The sequence below is a fragment of the Bacidia gigantensis genome (genome assembly GCF_019456465.1).
Source record: "Bacidia gigantensis strain McMullin 20006 chromosome Unknown contig_175, whole genome shotgun sequence".
NCBI lineage: Eukaryota > Fungi > Ascomycota > Lecanoromycetes > Lecanorales > Ramalinaceae > Bacidia > Bacidia gigantensis.
In genome coordinates this window covers 108,198-127,710 of record NW_025408595.1, presented here as the reverse complement: position 1 = coordinate 127,710, position 19,513 = coordinate 108,198, and the positions used below count along the sequence as shown (strand labels likewise).

Here is a 19,513-nt window from a genome sequence, read left to right as displayed (position 1 = left end):
CATCCAAAGCGTGATTGGGATGAGTTAGGGAGTCATTTGCCACATATACCCAGCATGGCCAACGAGTGGTCAACGAAGGGAGATTGAGGTAGGAAGTAGACTAGAGAGCAGTCTGAGACGTGGTGGACTAATTGCATGAAACTTGCATTTGAGTTAGAATTCGTAGTAGATGAGATGCAGTGAAGCGGCCATTCAATTCCATTGGTCATGCTACCATCTCAATGCTTGCCAGTCGATCATTTTCCCGGTCCACTCTATACATTTTTCGATATCTTTCCAACCTCTTATTCCAGATCAAACTTTCGCAGCTTGACTTCCACAGCGAGTCTTTAGCAGCTCTTTGTTCCAGGCGGACAACCTCCGTCTTATCCACTATCAAGGCTGAGGAGACTGGAAGGAGCATATTGTGTTGGCTGGGTCTTGGGCATGTCCGATGCTCCTGATCCCTCACAATCGCAAGGTCTTGCGCCCAGATGGACCTGGAAGAGCCATACTACTCTCAGGGCATCCACCTCTTGCGTTGCGCGTTGGAATATTTTTTCCGTTCAGATTGAACAACGATGAGGGCTGCTCGGTAGCACGAGCACGACATTGGTACTGGTAGCAGAAATGGAACAAGGAAGAAATGTTTTGGATGCCCTGTAGATTTTGAGATTATATGAGGCCACGCCCCAACGGGGACTTCAGTGGCACTTTCAGCTTTCACAACGCTGAGTATCATGTCAATATCGGAAGTCGTGCATGACCCAGACGACACACTGACATAGAGAAGTCAAGACCACACAGCTCGAGACCGGAAGCAGCGGCTTTGGTCATGGTCGCGTGGTTCTGTCGTCTCCAGTATCCGTCAAGAAATTCTCTCGACAGAAACCGCACGGGATTCGCGAAACAAAGTATATGTGCATACCCAATAATACCTAAACTTGTCACTGCCGTGATCAATGGCTCCGAAAAGCGTAAAGCGCGCCGTGAAAATGAACGCTGCGAGCTTCAAGATCGGTGTGGAGAGGATCAATACCAAGTTTCTCACAACGTCTCCCCACTGTTGAGCATATAGCCATACTGAACCGTACATTTAGGGTCACGCAGTCATTAAAATCTCTAATGGAAGAGAGCTCATTGACATACATTGCAATCGATTGACCGTACAACTAGAGCATAGTAAGAATAAATGTCAATGCAATGTCTACGGTTACCAGATCATATCAAGGAACAAAGTCCCATAAATAGGGTCAAAACTTCCGCTCCTGCCTTCAACCCGCTCCCGGCTGTGGTTGGGTGGCGTGCTCCTCCCACTAGAGCCATAGGGTAAGCCGGCCAATCATTTACCATCTGCTTGTAAGTGCGATCTTCAAGCTGTCAGCAGCGGCTAACGCGTTCGCGGCCGCCTTCAACGTCTCTCCCCTAACCTCGCCCTCTCTTCAACACTATTGGGCTTATACGGGGCAAGCTCAGAGCCACAGACGACCTAGTCGATCTACACTTTGCTACATCCTACATCCTCTGCTTCGTCCCTAGTTGCGCATTCACTGGTCGTGTCAGAGCAAGAGGAGAGATCACACGTGTGGGGATTGCCTCGAGCTCTAAACTAGTATTGCTATGGCTGGATGGGGCTCTAAATGCTACTCTGCCACCTAGGGAGGCTGTTCACAGTCTGCAAGTGTCGCATTCCTGCTGCTGCAATGGTGCTTCCGCCTCGGAGGGTATCCTTTGCTACCAGGATTAGTGGAGGGGAAGCATTGCCGGGAGATGTGGCGGTTTTGCGGAGGTGGGGCTGAGGGAAAGGCGGATCTGCAATTGTAGAGTAGATGAGAAGGGTTTAGAAAGTTGGCTGGGGCTTTGGAGAACGGAGATGAAGTGAAGGTAGTTTAATTTGCCAAAGGGTTGAGAGAGTTGTTGGAGCAATTCGCAAGGTGAAGGAGGATGTGGGAGAGGGCGATCACCGATGAATGGATTGGAGGGCGACGAGGTGGGGAGTGCGTGGTCTTGTTTGAACATGCATTAGCGCTTAAAACTTTCTTTTTCCCTTGCATAAGCCTACACAGAGTAGCGGCGTTTTCATTGAAGAGTTGCGTTATAGTGCAAATGCTCATCTCGATTGATCTTTCAGACTTTTGTCTTTTGGTCTCCTAATTTGTTTGACATTTCTCTAATAGCCCTTGCACCCAAGGACGTGCCTCTAGCTCTGTAGGAGGATGTTTGATCACTTTAGGTTTACTATTCGTTCCTTTGAACCTTGATCGCAATAGTGAGCGGATAAGCTTAGGCGCCTAAGGGCTTAAGAGAAAGGATAGTTAGTAGTATAGGAATAAAGGTAAAAGGAGATGAATAGAAAAGTATAAGACGATAAGATAGTGCGTATAGAGAAGGAAAGGTATTCTAGCAGGTAGACGGGCTAGAAAATACAAGAACAAGACTTAAGTAGAACTTATTCTATTAAAAAAGGACAGTCTACGATAAAAGCGGTAGAAGGCGCGGTAACGTGGTCGAAGAATAAGAAAGGGCCAACACTTAGTGATGGCACACTTGGGGATAGTAGAAGCTAATGCTAGAGGAGGAAGGGGAAGAGCAGTTTCTAAGCTAGCCTCCTAGATAGGCAGAGTAGGATAAAGGATAATTAATTTTTTAGAAGAAAAAAAAGTCTTTAAAGACTTCTTTTTTCTTAGCTTAGATTTCTATTTAAATTGCGATATATTGCGAGTTCAATATAGAAATCAATATCCTATTCAGAATCTTAAAAGATGGAAAACAGTGGACGGCATCTATGTGACCGCCAGGTAAGCCAGGACTCTTATCGAGTCTCCCCCTTACATCCACACATCATATTTCCATCACTAGGGTTTTATGATGCAACAGTGGTCGTCACTCTTTACTTGATCCGCGTTCTCATTGGCAGATACTACCCATGACTTGCTTCAAAATCGCCGGAGTTCCATTTGGAAGGTGAGGTGCGCAGCGGAGCTGGACATTTGCGAAGAGGGCTATGGTGGTGAAATGGTGGCGAAATGGGAAGGAGACAATGGAATCGGCTATGGGAGCGTACTTCAGAGTGTTGTAGAGTTTTATCGGAAGGTCAAGGAAGAAAAGAAGATGCAAAAGAAGAAGGGAAAATGATTGGTTTATGAAGGAAGATGATAAGGCAAAGAAAGTTGGGCAAATTGGATTGTGGGAAGATGGGATAGACACGAGGGCAAAGGCAAGATCCAGGCAATGTGAGGGAAGATTTTCGTGCCTTCTTTCTCATAATGAGGATGAGAATGACTGTCAATTTCATAAATCACAGAATAAAAGAGATATCGCATACTAAAGGTTCTTGTCATACATATGTCTTCAGCCTCCCTCCCGCCCTTCCGGAAAGATCTTCACTGGCAATTGCTCCTTCCTCCCATAACCCCCTAGCCCTCTCCATCAGCATCAATTTTATGCCTATTCAATACTCTTTCCCCACCAATCCTCCACCTTTTCTCCAGGATGACACATTCTCCCAGCTTCAGCCCTGACTCCTTTCCGCCTTCTCCTCCCTGAGTCTCTTGCTCGCCCTGGCTTCTCAACTTCACGCACACCATCCCCATAACAGTCTACAGCATGCCTCTCATACTATTGAGAACCCACACCGCAGAATTGGACTTAGATATGTCTTTAGCGAAGTGGAAGAAGAAAAGTTAGTGTGAAGTCGGTGGAGACGGTGAAGATGACGGTGGAGCAGCGTTGGAGAGGGGGAGGAGGACGGCAAGATAGGGGCAGTAAGGCGAAGAGGGGTGGAAAAAGGGGGTGAGATAGGGCTTCTAGAAGCATTTGATGCTTGAGGGGGAATGAAAAGGTAAGTTTATTAGAGGGAAGAGGAATAGGAAGAGAATTTGCGGAGAAATGGAGGTAAAGAATGCGTCGATTACGGCTGCATTTAAAAGTAGTATACGTCAAGATTGGGGATAGTTGAATTATATCTCCTTTTAATTTAGTTAATATCGAAAGTTAAGGACAAGTATAGACCATATTATGTTAAGCGAGGTGGTTAATAGAAAGAGTCTTACTATAAGAAGCAAGAAAAGAGTGTTAGGAACTACGAGGGCTAAGATATATATACAAGTTCTTCTAGAGAGTAGCGAGAGCAGAATGGTAAAAAAGAAGCAAGCAGTTTATCGAAGATATTTTAGTTATTAAAAATGAAAAGCCGGATATAGAATCATAATTAATAAGTTAATAATAATTCCGCTTTACTTATATATATCCTACTTAAATTCTTTAGGTTATTTTATTAGGTATTACGTAAGTTATATAAATAAGTAATATATTATAAATATAATACTTGCTCCTTTAAGTATATAAGGAAATATAGGACTATATAATAATTATCCTTTTATATATAAAATAATTCTTTAACTTAAAAATAATAAGAATATATTTATTAAATTATTTTAATTTTATTAAGTTATAAAGCCTAATTAGTATTAATATATAAACTAATATTATATTTATTATTATTATAATTAATAATAATTATATTACTATTTTAATCTTATTATTATTTAATTTATATTAATTATAAAAAATACTTTATTTAATAAGTTTAAAAATCTTAAAATAAGAAATTATAATATATAGTTTATTAATATAAAAGCTTTATTAATTAAAAAAAAAGTATAAAATATTATTTATAATAAGTATTAAAATAAGAAACTTAAATTTCTATTATTATAAAATAGTTTATTATTATTAATTAAAGTTTTTAATAGTTTAATAAATATTAAATAAATTAATAATATTAAATAAGAAAATATAAATAATTTAGCTTAAACTTTATTTATATAGAAGATCTATAATATTATTTACTATTTCTTTGACTATAAAATTAACTTTTTAATAATATAATAAAAAGCTTATAAAAAATATAATTATATTAATTAATAATAAGTTTATTACTAAATAGACTATCAATACCTCTAAATATAAAAATATTTAAAAATATTAATTAAAAATTAAAAAATATATTTTTAAACTATATAATTTAAAAGAAATAATATTAAAAACTTAAATATTTATAACCTTCTAAAAGAAATTAATAATAATTTAATATCTTTATTTATTTAATATAATCGAAAAAACTAAGCTAAGTAAATATATTTTTATTATAAATAAAATAATAAATACTTTTATAAATTAGAAGTATTATAATAAAAAAGGTATTTTTTATATAAAAACTTTGCTAATAAAAGTTAGAAAATATAATAAATAATATAAGCTATTAAATAATTAATATAATTAAAAGGACTAAAAGAAACACTATAGTTATAATCTTCTAAGTTATTTTATAAAAAATTATTTTTATTTATATAAAAAACTTTATCTAGCTAGATAAGAGTTTTATAAAAATATTTTAAAATAAATATAAAAAAATAAAAAGTTGTTAAAAAAGGCAAATAAAAAAATAAATAATAATAATAAAAATAAAAATAATAATAATTATCTTCGATATATTACTTTTTTTATATATTACTAATTTATTAATAAGTTCTAGCCTATAAAAGCTTTAAAAACTAGAAGCTAAATATTATATAATAAGTAGGACAACTTATTATATATAGATAATAGATTAAATACTTATTTATTTTAAAAGAAAAAGTATTTTAAAATATATAAAAAAGTTATTAATTATATTTTTAAAAAAGTAAATAGTATTTAGTTTTATATTTATAGAATTAGAAGTTTTATACTCCTTTATAAAATTAATAATTATATTAAATTTATTTAATTTAATAATATTTATTATATATTAAATTTAGCCTATAATCTATTATCTATTAATGCTTTTAAATTAAAAAAAAACTTTTATTACCTTTAAAAATAGAAAATTTATTATTATAAAAAAAAAAAACTTATATAAAAAAACTATAAAAACTATATTTATATTATTAATCTAGATTACTATAAGAAGCTTAAAGTTTTAAAGTTATTAATATAGAAAATTATTAAATATATTTCCTAGTTGCTTTAATATTAATAACTAAGTTATATTAATAAATAAGTAATTAAAAAAAATAATAAAATTAATATTAAAAATTACAAAAAAAGAATTTAATAAATTATAAATATATAAAATAGCTAGTTAATTATATAAATCTTATATTATTAGTAAAATATAATAAGAATATTTTCATATAAAATATTATTATTTAATTCTTAAAAAGCGAAAATAAGTTCTAAAGTAATATAATTAATAAAATATATATAAATTATAATATTATTTAAAAGATAAATATTCCTTATACTTTTTATTAAAATAAAATAGCTAAACATAGCTTTAATATATTATTTAAAGAAATTTAAGCAATATTATATAATATTAATCTATATTAATACTTTTAAAAGGAAGTAACAACTTATATAATCTATACTAAAAACTATACTACTATTAAAATAATAAAAAAAACTTTAATTAAAACTTAAACTAATTAATATCTAAATATATTTTATATAAAAACTTTTAGCTATTAAAATATAAAGCTAAATTAGATAATAAAAAAATTAAATATTAATTTCTTAGTTATAATATTAAAAACTAATATTAAATATAAAATCTAATAAAAAAAAAAAATTATTATTATTATATATATTAAATAAATTAAATTATAAATTTATAAAACTAAAAAAAATATAAAAAAATATTTAAATAATTATTAAAATCTTATATTTATAAATAATAAAGAAACTAACTTTTTAAATAATTTAAATAATAGCTTTTTTACTTTTTTTATAAATAAAAAAATTAAATATTACTAGGAATATTATTAAGATTTTATTAAAAATATTAAATATATATTTAAAAAAAGTATTAGCAATTATTATAAAAATCTTAAAAATCTTAAAAAACTAGAAAAAAAAATAATATACTAAAATAATTACTATAATTTTAAGTTAAAAATCCTATTAATTATAAAAATTTATATTTTAATAAAAAAACTTATTATCTTAAGGTATTTACTATTAAAGTAATAAAGTTATAATTATTTAAATAATATAATATTTTTTAAATAATTAAAAACGCTTTAAATAAACTAAATAAAAAAATTTATTATATATTATAATTAAATTAAAAAATTAGAAAAAAAAAAAACTTAAATATTAAAAACTTTTTTTAAAAATATAAAAAGATTTTAAAAACGCTAATTTCTTATAAATAAGTTTAATAATTGCAATAATATTATTAATTTTAAAACGAGATAAATAATAAAAAACTTTAAAGTAAAAATTAATATTAATTATAATAAATTTTTTCCTTTATAATTAAAAATAAAATTTAATAAATTATATTAACTATTATAACTTATAATAATAAAATCTTAAAATATTTAAATATTATTATAGCCTTCTTAGAATTTTTTTAAAAAAATAATATATATAAATAAAGTAATTATATATATTTAAAAAAAAAAAATAATATTATTTATAAATTAAAGTAAGCTTTAAAAGAATAGTATAATATATTAAAAAAAATTTTTATTAAAAATAATAGTTATTTATTTTAAAATATTAAGAAAAATATTATTATTACTATTTATATTAATAATTTTTTAATTTATTATAAGTAATAATAAAAAATTAATATATTTAAAAACTAGTTAAATAAACGATTTATAATAAAATACTTAAGATTAATTAAAATATTTTTTAAAATAAATATTATTTATAATTAAAATTAATAAATTAGTTATAACTTTTATAGAAAAAGGAATTATATTTTATAAAATAAATAATAATTATAAATTATTAAAAAGATTATTTTTATAGTTAATATATTAATATAATTTATAAATAATTTTATATAATATTATATAATAGCTATATAATATATTATATAATATTTTATAAAAATAATTAATTTAAGTAAGTAATTTAGTTTAATTAGTAATAATAATAAATTATTTATAATATATTATAATACCATCTTTATAAATAATTATAATCTAAGTTAATTTATTAATATATATATTTTCTTCTTATAAAGTTTGCTAATTAATTAGTAAAATAAATAATAATTATTTATAATTTATTTATTAATAAAAGCTAAATATATAACCGCTAACAAAGTAGTAAAAAAGAGTATCTATTTTATAGATATTTTAATATTATTAAAAAATAATAAAAAAAAAATTTAATTAATTAATTTATATATAAATAATTAGTTAATAATATTATTTATAAAAAATAAAACTAATTATTTTAGGATAAAATATATTTATTTATAATATTATTATATTTATAAATAAATTAAGAAAAAAAATTTAAAAATAACTAAAATAAGCTAAACTTAGTTTTTATAATTTATAATGTTATAAATAATAAATAGAATTAAGTTTAAAAAAAAGTATTAAGTATTATATAAGTTATATAAATAAATAATATATTGCAAATATAATACTTATTCCTTTAAGCGTATAAAGAATTATAAGACTATATAATAATTGTCCTCCTATATATAGAATGATTTCTTAACCTAAAAACAATAAGAATATAATTATCAAATCATCTTAACTCTATTATATTTAACCCTTTTTAGCCTCCTCTCACCTTCCCAATGTCTTTCCCCATCCCCTCGTACCCTATTCTATGGACTTTTCTACCAGCGTTCAGCTCAGGCTGTGAGCTCCCTCTTGAATTATACTTGTCATCATTTATGGAGTATTATCCTTTTCCCCATGCGCCTTTTGGCGTCTGCCCGCTTTTTGACGGCTTCCTTGTCTATTTGTCCATCCTTGTATCCCGGCGGCCAGCATCCTGCATACCGCCTCGCATGATTATCGCTCATATACCAGCACTTCAGCAAGTCGACCTCGTACCAGTCGTGGCTGTCATCCAGTTTGATATCTATACCCCATGCGGCACGTTCGCATTTAGCGCAGCGTTCCTCGAGCTCTTCCAGCTCTACGACAAAGTCTGTCAAATCGCGGGCGGGTTGCATCTTTATTAATTTGTGGTCGAGACGACGGCGCCAGTCTTTGGAGTCGTGCTTCAATCTTTGAAGGACTGAAGGATTGTATTCGGTGGCAGGAACAATCTGGACGGCACGTGAGGAAATTGGAGGGTCGGCTGAAGCAGAGGCTGTCCTCTTGCCCCTAGTCGCTTTGACAAATGCTCGGTAGTAGGACCATGTGGCCAGCAGGAGCACCTCGATACTCCAGACTAGCCACGTGCAAGGTGTCACGACGGGAGCTCTCTTGCGTTCAAATTCGCTGCCTTCTAGCTCATACCATTCTTCATTGCGGCAGATGTAATTCGCAATATTGACAGCGATCATATCATTGAACAACAACACCAAGAACACGAACATAGCTGCAAACCAGATGACAAAGATCCAGTCGGATGCCATGCCAGCGCCAGTTTTTTTCGGAAGTGTGGATATTTTGTTTGCCAACAAAAGAAATCCTAGTAATAGGGGACGCTACTCCGATAGAAGATGTAGAATTTTCAAAAGATGCGAGTACTCTCGTGATAGTATGAGGCGCTAGCTATGTTGTGTTGATTGTCTGTCTAAGCTACCCACAGAGGAGCACGAGTACTTATAGGCTTGACTTGCCTCACACGCTTAGTACGTGTTATGTTCATATTCGTTATAGTGAAGTAACACGTTCCAATGTGTCTTTGTTTAACACTCATAATGATGCCTAACATAGCAGGCAAATACGCTTGGCTTCTGACAATTGTTGGTCACCATCATGTCTTTTTGAAAAGGACACTCTAACTGAGAGCAAAGTCACAAACTTGTCTTTTGTGTTGTGCACAAATCCGGTGTTCCCTGGCTGGTGACTGCGTCCAGCTTGCTCCACTGTCACTGGCCTATTTGATGCATAAAACGATGAAATGGGAGAGATGAGTTTGCGGATGAGAATCAGTCTATGTCTGCGGAAATTATTATGCTTGTCTGAGCCGTGAATTGCACTAAGGAGACCACTCGGCCGTAAATTCCGTGTAATGGCATAAATCAGGTGACTCAGCCAAGATCCCTGAAGCTGCTCAGATTCGACAGGCTTACAGTCCGTAGAAACGGCATAGTCTTCGCTACGCCAAACTACTCAGGATGTTGAACAAGTTTTCAAACAGCTAAGCGAGTGAGAAGACAGTCACAATCTGTGCTCCGCCAAGAGTGCCGGCCAACAGCTATCTCGAATTCATCAGCTTGAGAGAACTCGAGTGGCAAGCAGATCAAGACTTGAAGAATTTGGTGTGGGGGGGCGCATGGTCTTCCTAAGACCAAAGGTCACAATAGCGAAGTCGGCCATTTGAAGACCGAAGTTCGGACCTCCGGATCATGCAGAATACTGGCGACAGCAGATAGCGGCGCTCTCAGCGGCGGACGGGGGTGGTATATGCAGCTATCCGATGCCCGAGTTAGTCGACCGGCAATCGATTGACGCGTTTCGGAGGAAGTGAAAAATTGCTTCATCAAGAGAGCACGAGTAGAGATAATACCTTCTCCGGTCTAGATCACCATTCTCAACGGCCAAGGAAGCTCCAATTCGGGCGAAAGCGTCGCCGGCTCGTGTATATATGCTGAGGATGGCCGTGAGCGGAAGAAATGAAGCAATGCCCAGTGAGGGCGGCAAGATAATGCAAGGTATCTTACCTCAACAGTCCACCCGCTGCCCATCATCTTTGCCATCGCCATGTTTGAGGAGCTTGATATACAACATCTTTATCATAGAACTGACAGTACTGTCTCATATAAAACTGAACTGGCTGCCACAAGATCCCAAATTCGCGAATAAACGATTATCAGCGACAATGAACGCCCAAATCTTCCTACGAAAACCGCTTGATACTGTGACAAAACGACACGCTCGCATATTGATCTCACTGAGCCCGCTCTCATTCAACTGCTGCTGGGGACGCCGCGGATAGCATTGATGCAGAGGTCTACTTGGGTAACGTTGCTGCATGCGGTTTTGGTGGGCTTCGACTACCACCAAACTCATGCGGTTGGTTCCCTAGATCAAACTTGTATGTCTTTTCGCAAACCGCCAGCGAACTTGGGATGCCAAGAATCGCCGCCAGATTGACAGCTGATTCAGGAGCATCGCATGGGACAGCCAATCAAACCTCCTCAACTAACCTCTACATACCACTCAAAGTCTCGCTCAAAAGCGGATCCAAAATGTACGACTGGGTGATTGTGGGAAGCGCGAAAGAAATGCTGCACAAAAGAAGAAGATCACACCACGAAAAGGGACTTCAGCGCCAACTTCACGGCAGGGTCGACTCCTGACTTCAAATCCAAGCGACGCTAGCGAGACTTACAGTAACTGATATCTTGCAGGTATTTTACTGAGATCGAAGAAGGGTAATAAGGCTGGCTGTAAATATCTCATCACTGAGGCTATCAATCAAGACTCCAAATCCAATCAGACTTGCTTCGAGAACATGAAACAGAACACGATTCCTTGTTCTGCTCCTGATCTCAAGCAGCAATATTTGTCTTGCCAAATCCAAACAAGGATTAAAGCACATAGCACTGTTTCCACTAAAACTCTCTGGGAAGGCTCGCGTTAATCGATCGTCATTTGAATCTTCGATAGTACATACGATCTTGAAGGCACCGTCGAACTATGCAAAAGAATCCCTCACCTCCATAGTTGCAGTCGGGACGAAGACATGTGCTACCGAATTCTTCTCAGTGGTAAAGGAGTAAAACACCGGTTGAGAGCGTCAGACAAGCCTGCCTTGCAAGCTCGTTTCGCAGATCGTTCCCATAAACCTTGCTCTGCGTATCCAAGCTCATTCAGGTCGATTGCTCGCACTAGTTGAAGATGTCAGCAGCTGCGCACTCTTGTTAGTCTTTCCTACAGGAAATTGGCCATCCCCAGAGCCAATATGAGCGATGCATATTGAGGTCATGGATCATGAGATGATTGAAGAGTTGGAGATCCAGGCATCGCTGAATGTTGAGAGGGTCGCTGAGGTGCTAAATGCAGAGCTAACGGAGGCGCAAGGGAGACGGAAGGCTAGACCTATATAAGGCACGAGTAGTATTAGGATGAACATATGCATGCGTTGGCCTAAAGGAAAGGAAATGCGCGGCTGCAATTTCAGGCTCTACATCACATACACTCTTGTACAAGAAGAGGGCAAAAGTGGCAACCCTATTTACGGCTGATCGAAAACCTTGAACGGAATTTTCCCAATCTACTAGACTTCATCCCCCTCAATCTTCAATTTACGTCAACATCGGAGAGTAGAGAATCTGAGGGGAGCATTTTGGGGCCCCACAAAGCAGGAAGAGGGGAGCTTGATGCTCTGGACGAATTAGGCAGGGAGAAGGCACACCGTCTAGCTTAAGTAGACAGGGCAGGGACTCATGGATGCGTTGTTGAAGCCCACAAGTAAATAGAATAATACAAGAATAGCATTGTCATCACAAGAACGAGTTAATTGCTGAGCTGTACGGGCGCGTCATTTGGGCGTGGCAAATTCATCCCACCCCAGGCATGTACTTCCTTCTGCTCGGGGATTGACGCTGACGCTGTACTCTTTGCCCTGAAGCCGTCGAGCGGTCGTCGTACAATTCTTCGTGGTGATTGGCTTTCTGATGGGAGATAAGGGGACGGAAAGAGGAGCGTATATAGTGCTGGCAGAACAGGGATGGGATATCAGGCAACCACATGATCACATCTACGGGCAAGTTTCCATTCACCATGCCTGTTGCCATGTTTGACGAGGATGGCAGCAGCATTCAGCAAGTTTGTGGACAAACATATAGAAATTTGCAGGGGAAACAGCTTTTGTTTTGGGAGGCCAGAACTGGGAAGGTGAGTTGGCCTTGAATAGAGAGCAAAGAGTACACAATTTTAATGACTGCTTGGCTTCATTTGTGAGTACTTTAGTCTTCGTGTATCGACAGGTGGGAATCTGGTTCAAAGATTAGCTAGTCACTGTCTGATTTTAGACTGACAAGTATGTCTGTGTATAAGAGCGTGCAAATTTCGAATGCTGATAACGAGGTCAATGTTGATATCCACAGTCTTCCCTGCCGACAGACGGCTATTGCATGATAGTTCAGTTGGATGACCTGCTTAGATTGATATGATGTGGAATGATCTCTGAAATCAAGAGTTCTGGTAGCTTGACGCTGGACTGGCCTGTTCATCAAAAACGATTTCGTTTGTCAGTCCAGCGAGATTGTTTAACCATTCACTATCTAGGTTACTAAGTCAGGCCATATGCCCGCGTACCGATGCAATGTATTAATGTCCTGACGAGAAGAAAGAGTAAATTGGTATTCGATTCTCAATTCAAGATGCTGGCGAATGTCAAACGACGATAGAACAAGAGGTCATACCGACAAATCCCGAAAAAAATGCTCCGACCTTCCACCACACCTCCATACGTCCTTCCTCTTGCTCTTGCGTTCACATTTGCCACGTAAAACGAGTAGCCCTCGACCACGCCCTACTCAAGCGATTCCCCCAGACCGCATGATCCGGCACTATGAAAGTGACCTGCCACTCCGCTCTACCCGGTCCAGTCACCACCCAGTCCGGTCTTATTTCCAAGAGCGACATGCGATGTCGAAGCACTATCCTTATGCCCATGCCCGATTGCCCAGAACCTCTCCCCTGGCCCACCTTAGTCGCCCAGTCTTGCTTCTTTTCCTGCTCTTTTGTTCGAGGGTCAGAGAATGATGTTCCGTTCATGTTAATTACCCAGCCGTCTTTGAGGAGGCGGCGGACTGAGAGACGGTTTCCCCGTGGTGAGCCGGGAACGATTAGGCATGCGGATAGTTTTGCTGGCCGGGCGAGGTGGATTTTGAGTTTATTCGTCCAGGGAGGATAGATGTATGTGGAGACTAGATGGGTGACTTGTTCGCCGAGGACCACTGTGAAGGAAGGAGGATTATTGACGTATTAGGGTTCGAAGGCACCAACGCCCGAATCCGGGACATACCTGAAGTACTTGGGCCAGAAAATGGGTCGGAGGGAATTTCGTTGCTAGGTGCGCGATGTATCACCTCCAACTCTCCCCCTTGACTCCCGAAAAGAGCTTCATAATGTGTGTCTCCATATCCACTAAAAGGCAAATCCAGCGGAACAAGGCCATAGTCCCCAAGAATGAACTTCGCCTGCCGTAGTGGTTGTCCTTTGAAGCTCTCGTTCGTCATTCCCGTAATGACATGGTATCCCGTCGTGAAATCCAAGGTGAAGGTCTGGAGATTGCCAATTGGCATCGCGGAGGGCAAATGTGAGAACATAATGAGTAGCAATCCCAACGGAGGAAGAAAGTAAGACAAGTGGCCGACCCAGAAATAAACTTTGCCCCGGAGTGTACGGCCCTGATAGTCGGTGCGGACGGAGTCGAAGCGGGCGTGGAGGTTGTTGTAGAGTTCCTCGCGAAATCCGTTCCAGGGCCTAGCATCGTCCATAGTCGTCGCGAAAGGTGGGAACGAAGGATCTGACAGGGTGAACGAGACTGTGCGAGAATCTGACGATATGTACGAGACTGTACGAGACTCTAACAGTTTGAACAGGATTGTACGAGTTTCCTAGTCGCTTTAGTATTAATAATTAAGTTATATTAATAAATAAGTAGTTAAAAAAATAGTAAAATCAATATTAAAAATTATAAAAGAAAAGTTTAATAAATTATAAATATATAAAATAGCTAGTAATTATATAAATCCTATATTATTAATAAAATATAATAGGAATACTTTTATATAGAATATTATTAGCAATATATTAAAAATAGAGTCTAGAAAAAATAACGCTTTTATATTAATATTAATAAAAATAGAAATATTATTTTAATTTTTAGAAAGTATTAATATTTATATATTTTTATTTATAATATTATTAATAAAAAATTTAAATATTTTTTAAAAATTTATAATAGTCTACCTATTGCGACCCTAGTATTTAAACTAGTAAATAGTATTAGCTAATTTAACTACAAGTTAGTGGGTTAGTTCTCCTAGAATATAAATAGCAGTTAAATAACAAGTAAAAGCAAGAATAGCAAGATAAACTTAGGTTATAACTATTTTAAATCTTATAATAAGAAATAAAACTTATATTAAATATAAAGATATCTATTTAAAGAAAAAAAATAAAAGGTTTTATATATATAATTTTACTTAACCTACTTAATAATACTTAACTTTTAATTACTTTAAGCTTACTTAATTTAGAAGTTACTTAATACTCTTAACGCTTAAATATACTTAAATACTTTAGTTATCTTTTCCTCCTTTTAGTTATTCTTCCTTATAACCTAGTATAGTTATAGTCTTTATCCTATAGTGGTTACCTAATTATGCCTATTGCATAAGGTTATAATATTATTTCCCTCTTTAATATAATTATCCTTAGTTATTAATTTTCTTTATTATATAATTCTTTTAGTTATATTATATAATCTTCTAATAATAATATTTAATACTATTATTATACTTCTAAGAAAAAAAAGTATTATAGTTGTTATATTATTATATATTATTATAAAAACTATATTTCTTAAAGCTCTAAATATATAAAGACTAATTAGTTAGTTTATTATATTAAATATAATAAATATAATTAAAAATACGATCTAGCTCTTTTTAAAAAAGAGATAAATAAATAGTTTAATATCCTTAATAACTTAGATAAATAAAAGCTAGCTACTTATTCTAAGCTATTATAGATTTATAAGATAAAGCGATTTTATTTAAAAAAGCTAAATTAATTAGGTAATTTTAATATAAAGAATATTCTAGAAATAAAAGAAGATAAATATTATAAAGAAGAGTAAGAACAATAATCTAATAATATATATTTATTGACTTTAGCTCTTAGATTAGATTTAGTAATTAATAATCTTTTTTTTTAATAATTTTAATTTTTTTTTTCCTAATTAATCTAATAAATAAATAAAAGCCTTATTTACTCCTATTGTTGCTGCTAGCAGAAGTGCTAAAACTTCCTTACGTAATTAAGTAGTAAGTATTCTTCTAATTTTTATATAGTTTTTTCTTCTAAGTAGTTCTTTTATTTAATAAGATATTAATTATATTGTTTTTCTAGTATTTTTTTAACTTTAAAAGTATTATTTTCTTTAGGTTTATATTTAAATAATATTAGAATTAGTTTAGTATTTTTTGCTTTTTTAAGAAATAATATATAGAATATTAAATATATTTTTATATTATTTAGTAGTTCTAGTTTATAGTTAATAAGTCTTTTCTATTTCTAAATTTTAAATAAGTTAATTTACAAGTAATTTAGTTTCTTGTTTAGTTATTTTATTTTAAGATTTTTTATATAAAGCTATATTTTATTTCCTTTTTTAGCTAAAGTCTATTTATTTTATATTTATTTTCCTATTTTTCTATTTTAATTTATACTTTTTTTTAAAAAATTTATAATATTTTTATATACTTATTTAAGTTCTAATATGTATTTAATAATTTTCTACAACTTTAATAATTCTCTTAGTATATTGTTTATATTTAGATTTCTTTTATAGTTTATACAGAATAATGTTATTTTTATAGTATTTAATATTAAGTTATTAAATACTAACTTTACTATAAGTAAAAGTTTTACTTAATTATTCTAGCTCTAGTTAATATAGTATTATAAATATATCTTTAATATTTAATTTATCCTTTCTATTTAACTATCTATCTCTAAGTAATATATTATAGAGAGCTTGAGCTTAGTTCTAGTCTCTGCTATAATTATTTTCTAAAATAAAAATATAAATAGTTTATCTTTATTTAAGATTATTTCCTTAAAAAATCCTTTAATTCTAATTACTTTATCTAGGAATATATATACTAGTTATATTGCATTATATATTTTACTAAATAGTATTATTATAATATATTTTATATATCTATTAACTATAATTATTATAGTATTATATATCTTTTTAGTTCTTAAGTCCTATAATAATAATAGTTTTATTATAAAATCTATTATAGTATATTGCTATAAAAACTTTAGTAAGTATATCTTCTATAGATAACTATATTTCTTATAGTTTTTAGCTTTATTTCTTTTATATAAAAGGTATTTTTTAATATATTTATTAATTACTATTCTTATATTTAATAAAGACTAATTTCGTTTAATAAGTTTGTATATTTTAACTATTCCTAGATATTTATATTTTAAATTATTATAATACTTCTATATTAGCTTTTATAGAAGTTCTTTTAATATATAATATTATTATTAATATTTTAATAGTTTTTTCCATCCTAAATTAATCTATCTTTAGACTATTTTATTACTTTAATATATTTTTTATATTTAGCTAATAAAATTATCTTTTGCTAGTATATTAACTTATATTAAATATAGCGTTCTATTATTATTTTATCTAAATATTATTACTAAATATTTATATTTCTATTAGTATAAATCTAGTTATTTGCTAAGTTTATTAGCAATAATATTATCTTTTTTTAATATATAATTAATTTAGAATTTATATTATACTAGTAGTTCTACTTATTTAATTTATTATTAGTTTAATTATTTTATTATTATAAAGTATACTAAGTTCTTATAGTCTATAGATACTTTAATATCTTCTACTTTTTTTTACATATATTCTTTATTATTAGAATATATTAATTATTACTATTAATTTTTTATTATAAATATTATAGTTTTATTCTATATTTATTATTTTAAATAAATAGTATGCTATAAAGTGCTATTTATTATCTATTTTCTATTATAAGTATACCTTTATTACTATATTTAATGCGTTAGTTTTAATTTAAATTACTTTTCTTAATTAAAAAGTTCTTAATACTAGAGTTTTTATATATTCCTTTTTTAGTTAGTTAAATACTTATTATTGTTCTTTAATCTAGTTATATTCTGTTTTTTTTCTTATTAACTTTATTAAAAATAATATAATCTATAAAAATCTTTATATAAATCTTTTATTAAAGTTAATTACTTTAAAGAATAATTGTAATTCCTTAACTATTATTAGTTTTAGCTAATCTAGTATTGCCTATATTTTCTCTAGATTTATTGCTAAGTTTTTAGTACTTATAATATACCTTAAAAAAAGTACTTCCTTCTTATAGAATTCGTATTTTTTTAGTTTAAACTTAAGGTTTACTTTTATTAAATATATAAATATTTTCTTAATATCTTCTATATATTATTATATTATCTTTAAGAATATTAGTATATTATCTAAGTATATAATAATATACTAGTCTAGTAAGTTCTTTAGAATATTATTAACTAGTTCTTAGTATAATACTAATGCGTTAGTTAATCTAAAAAGTATAACTATATATTTATATAATCTATATCTTATTCTAAAAGCTATTTTCTATTTATAGCTTTTAGCTATTTATATTAAGTTATATACTTTATATATATTAAGTTTTAAAAACTTTTCTACTCTTTATAGTTAATTTCTAAGTTTATTTATATTTAATAATAAATACTAATTTTTTATTATAATCTTATTAAGTTTCCTATAGTTTATATATACTTATAGTTTATTATTCTTTTTTAAAATAAAAAGAATTAAGTATTTAGCTAAAGAAGATAATAGCTTTATAAATCTTTTTATAAAGTTTTTTTTAAGTATTTATCTAAAGCTTTAAGTTCTATTTTTAATAGTTAATATATAAGTTTAAACGTTAGTTATTTATTATTAATTAACTTAATTTAATAATTTTAAAGTTAATATAGTAGTAATACTTTTTTTTTATTTTTTTTAAAAAAGTATATTTATTTTCTATATTTTAATAATATAAGAGCTTTGTTAATACTTTTTCTTTTAACTTTATAATTAATTAACTTTTCTTCTATATTTACTAAAGTTAGTATACTACTTAGCTACTTATTTTTTAAAATCTAAAATATATAAGTACTTATAATATTTTATTAAATTCTTTTATCTAAGGTTGTAATTATAAATTACTTAGGTTTTTAAGCTTTAATAATAAGCTTATCTTTAAATCTTAGTTCTCTAGATAGTTAATTAATAATTAAGTTTTGCTTTTTTAATTAAAGTATTTTTAGTATAATATTATAAATAGCTATCTTAAATATATTAAATATTATACTTTTATTCTACTATTAAATAGCTATTTTTATTTATATAGTTTCTTTTATAATTAGGTTAGCTTTTATTATATCTCCTATAGTTATTATAATTATATATAATTTATTTATTACTTATATTTTAATTTATACTTTTTATACCTTTTATTCTAAAATATAGTTTTTCCCTACTTTTATATTTATAAGTATAGTTATTAATATATTATTAAGCTATATATTTATTATAATATATAAGTTATACCCTTTAGTATTTTATACTTCGTTAAGATTGTTAATTATTGCTTTAAGTAGTATTCCCTATTATAATTTCTTATTTTAATATATTTTATATAGTATGCTTTTATAGTATTGCTATATAAAGTTCTATTACTATATTAAGGGCTAGTCCTCTTCTTATAGGATATATAGTAAGTATATTCTACTTTTTAGTTCCTTTATTAGAG

General features: G+C 30.7%; 2 protein-coding genes across 2 annotated transcripts; both read right to left on the bottom strand.

Moving 5' to 3' along the window:
- Nucleotides 1-8,665: 8,665 nt before the first annotated feature.
- KY384_002860 (uncharacterized protein) lies at nt 8,666-9,325 on the bottom strand (the record flags this gene model as incomplete). Its single annotated transcript, XM_044811382.1, has 1 exon — nt 8,666-9,325. The coding sequence occupies one exon, from the start codon at nt 9,323-9,325 to the stop codon at nt 8,666-8,668; it is 660 nt and encodes a 219-aa protein (XP_044671658.1).
- Nucleotides 9,326-13,397: 4,072 nt separating this feature from the next.
- On the bottom strand, nt 13,398-14,407 carry KY384_002859 (uncharacterized protein; the record flags this gene model as incomplete). The annotated part of the gene is made up of 2 exons (XM_044811381.1): nt 13,398-13,864; nt 13,933-14,407. The coding sequence occupies 2 exons, from the start codon at nt 14,405-14,407 to the stop codon at nt 13,398-13,400; spliced, it is 942 nt and encodes a 313-aa protein (XP_044671657.1).
- Between the last annotated feature and the right edge of the window lie 5,106 nt (nt 14,408-19,513).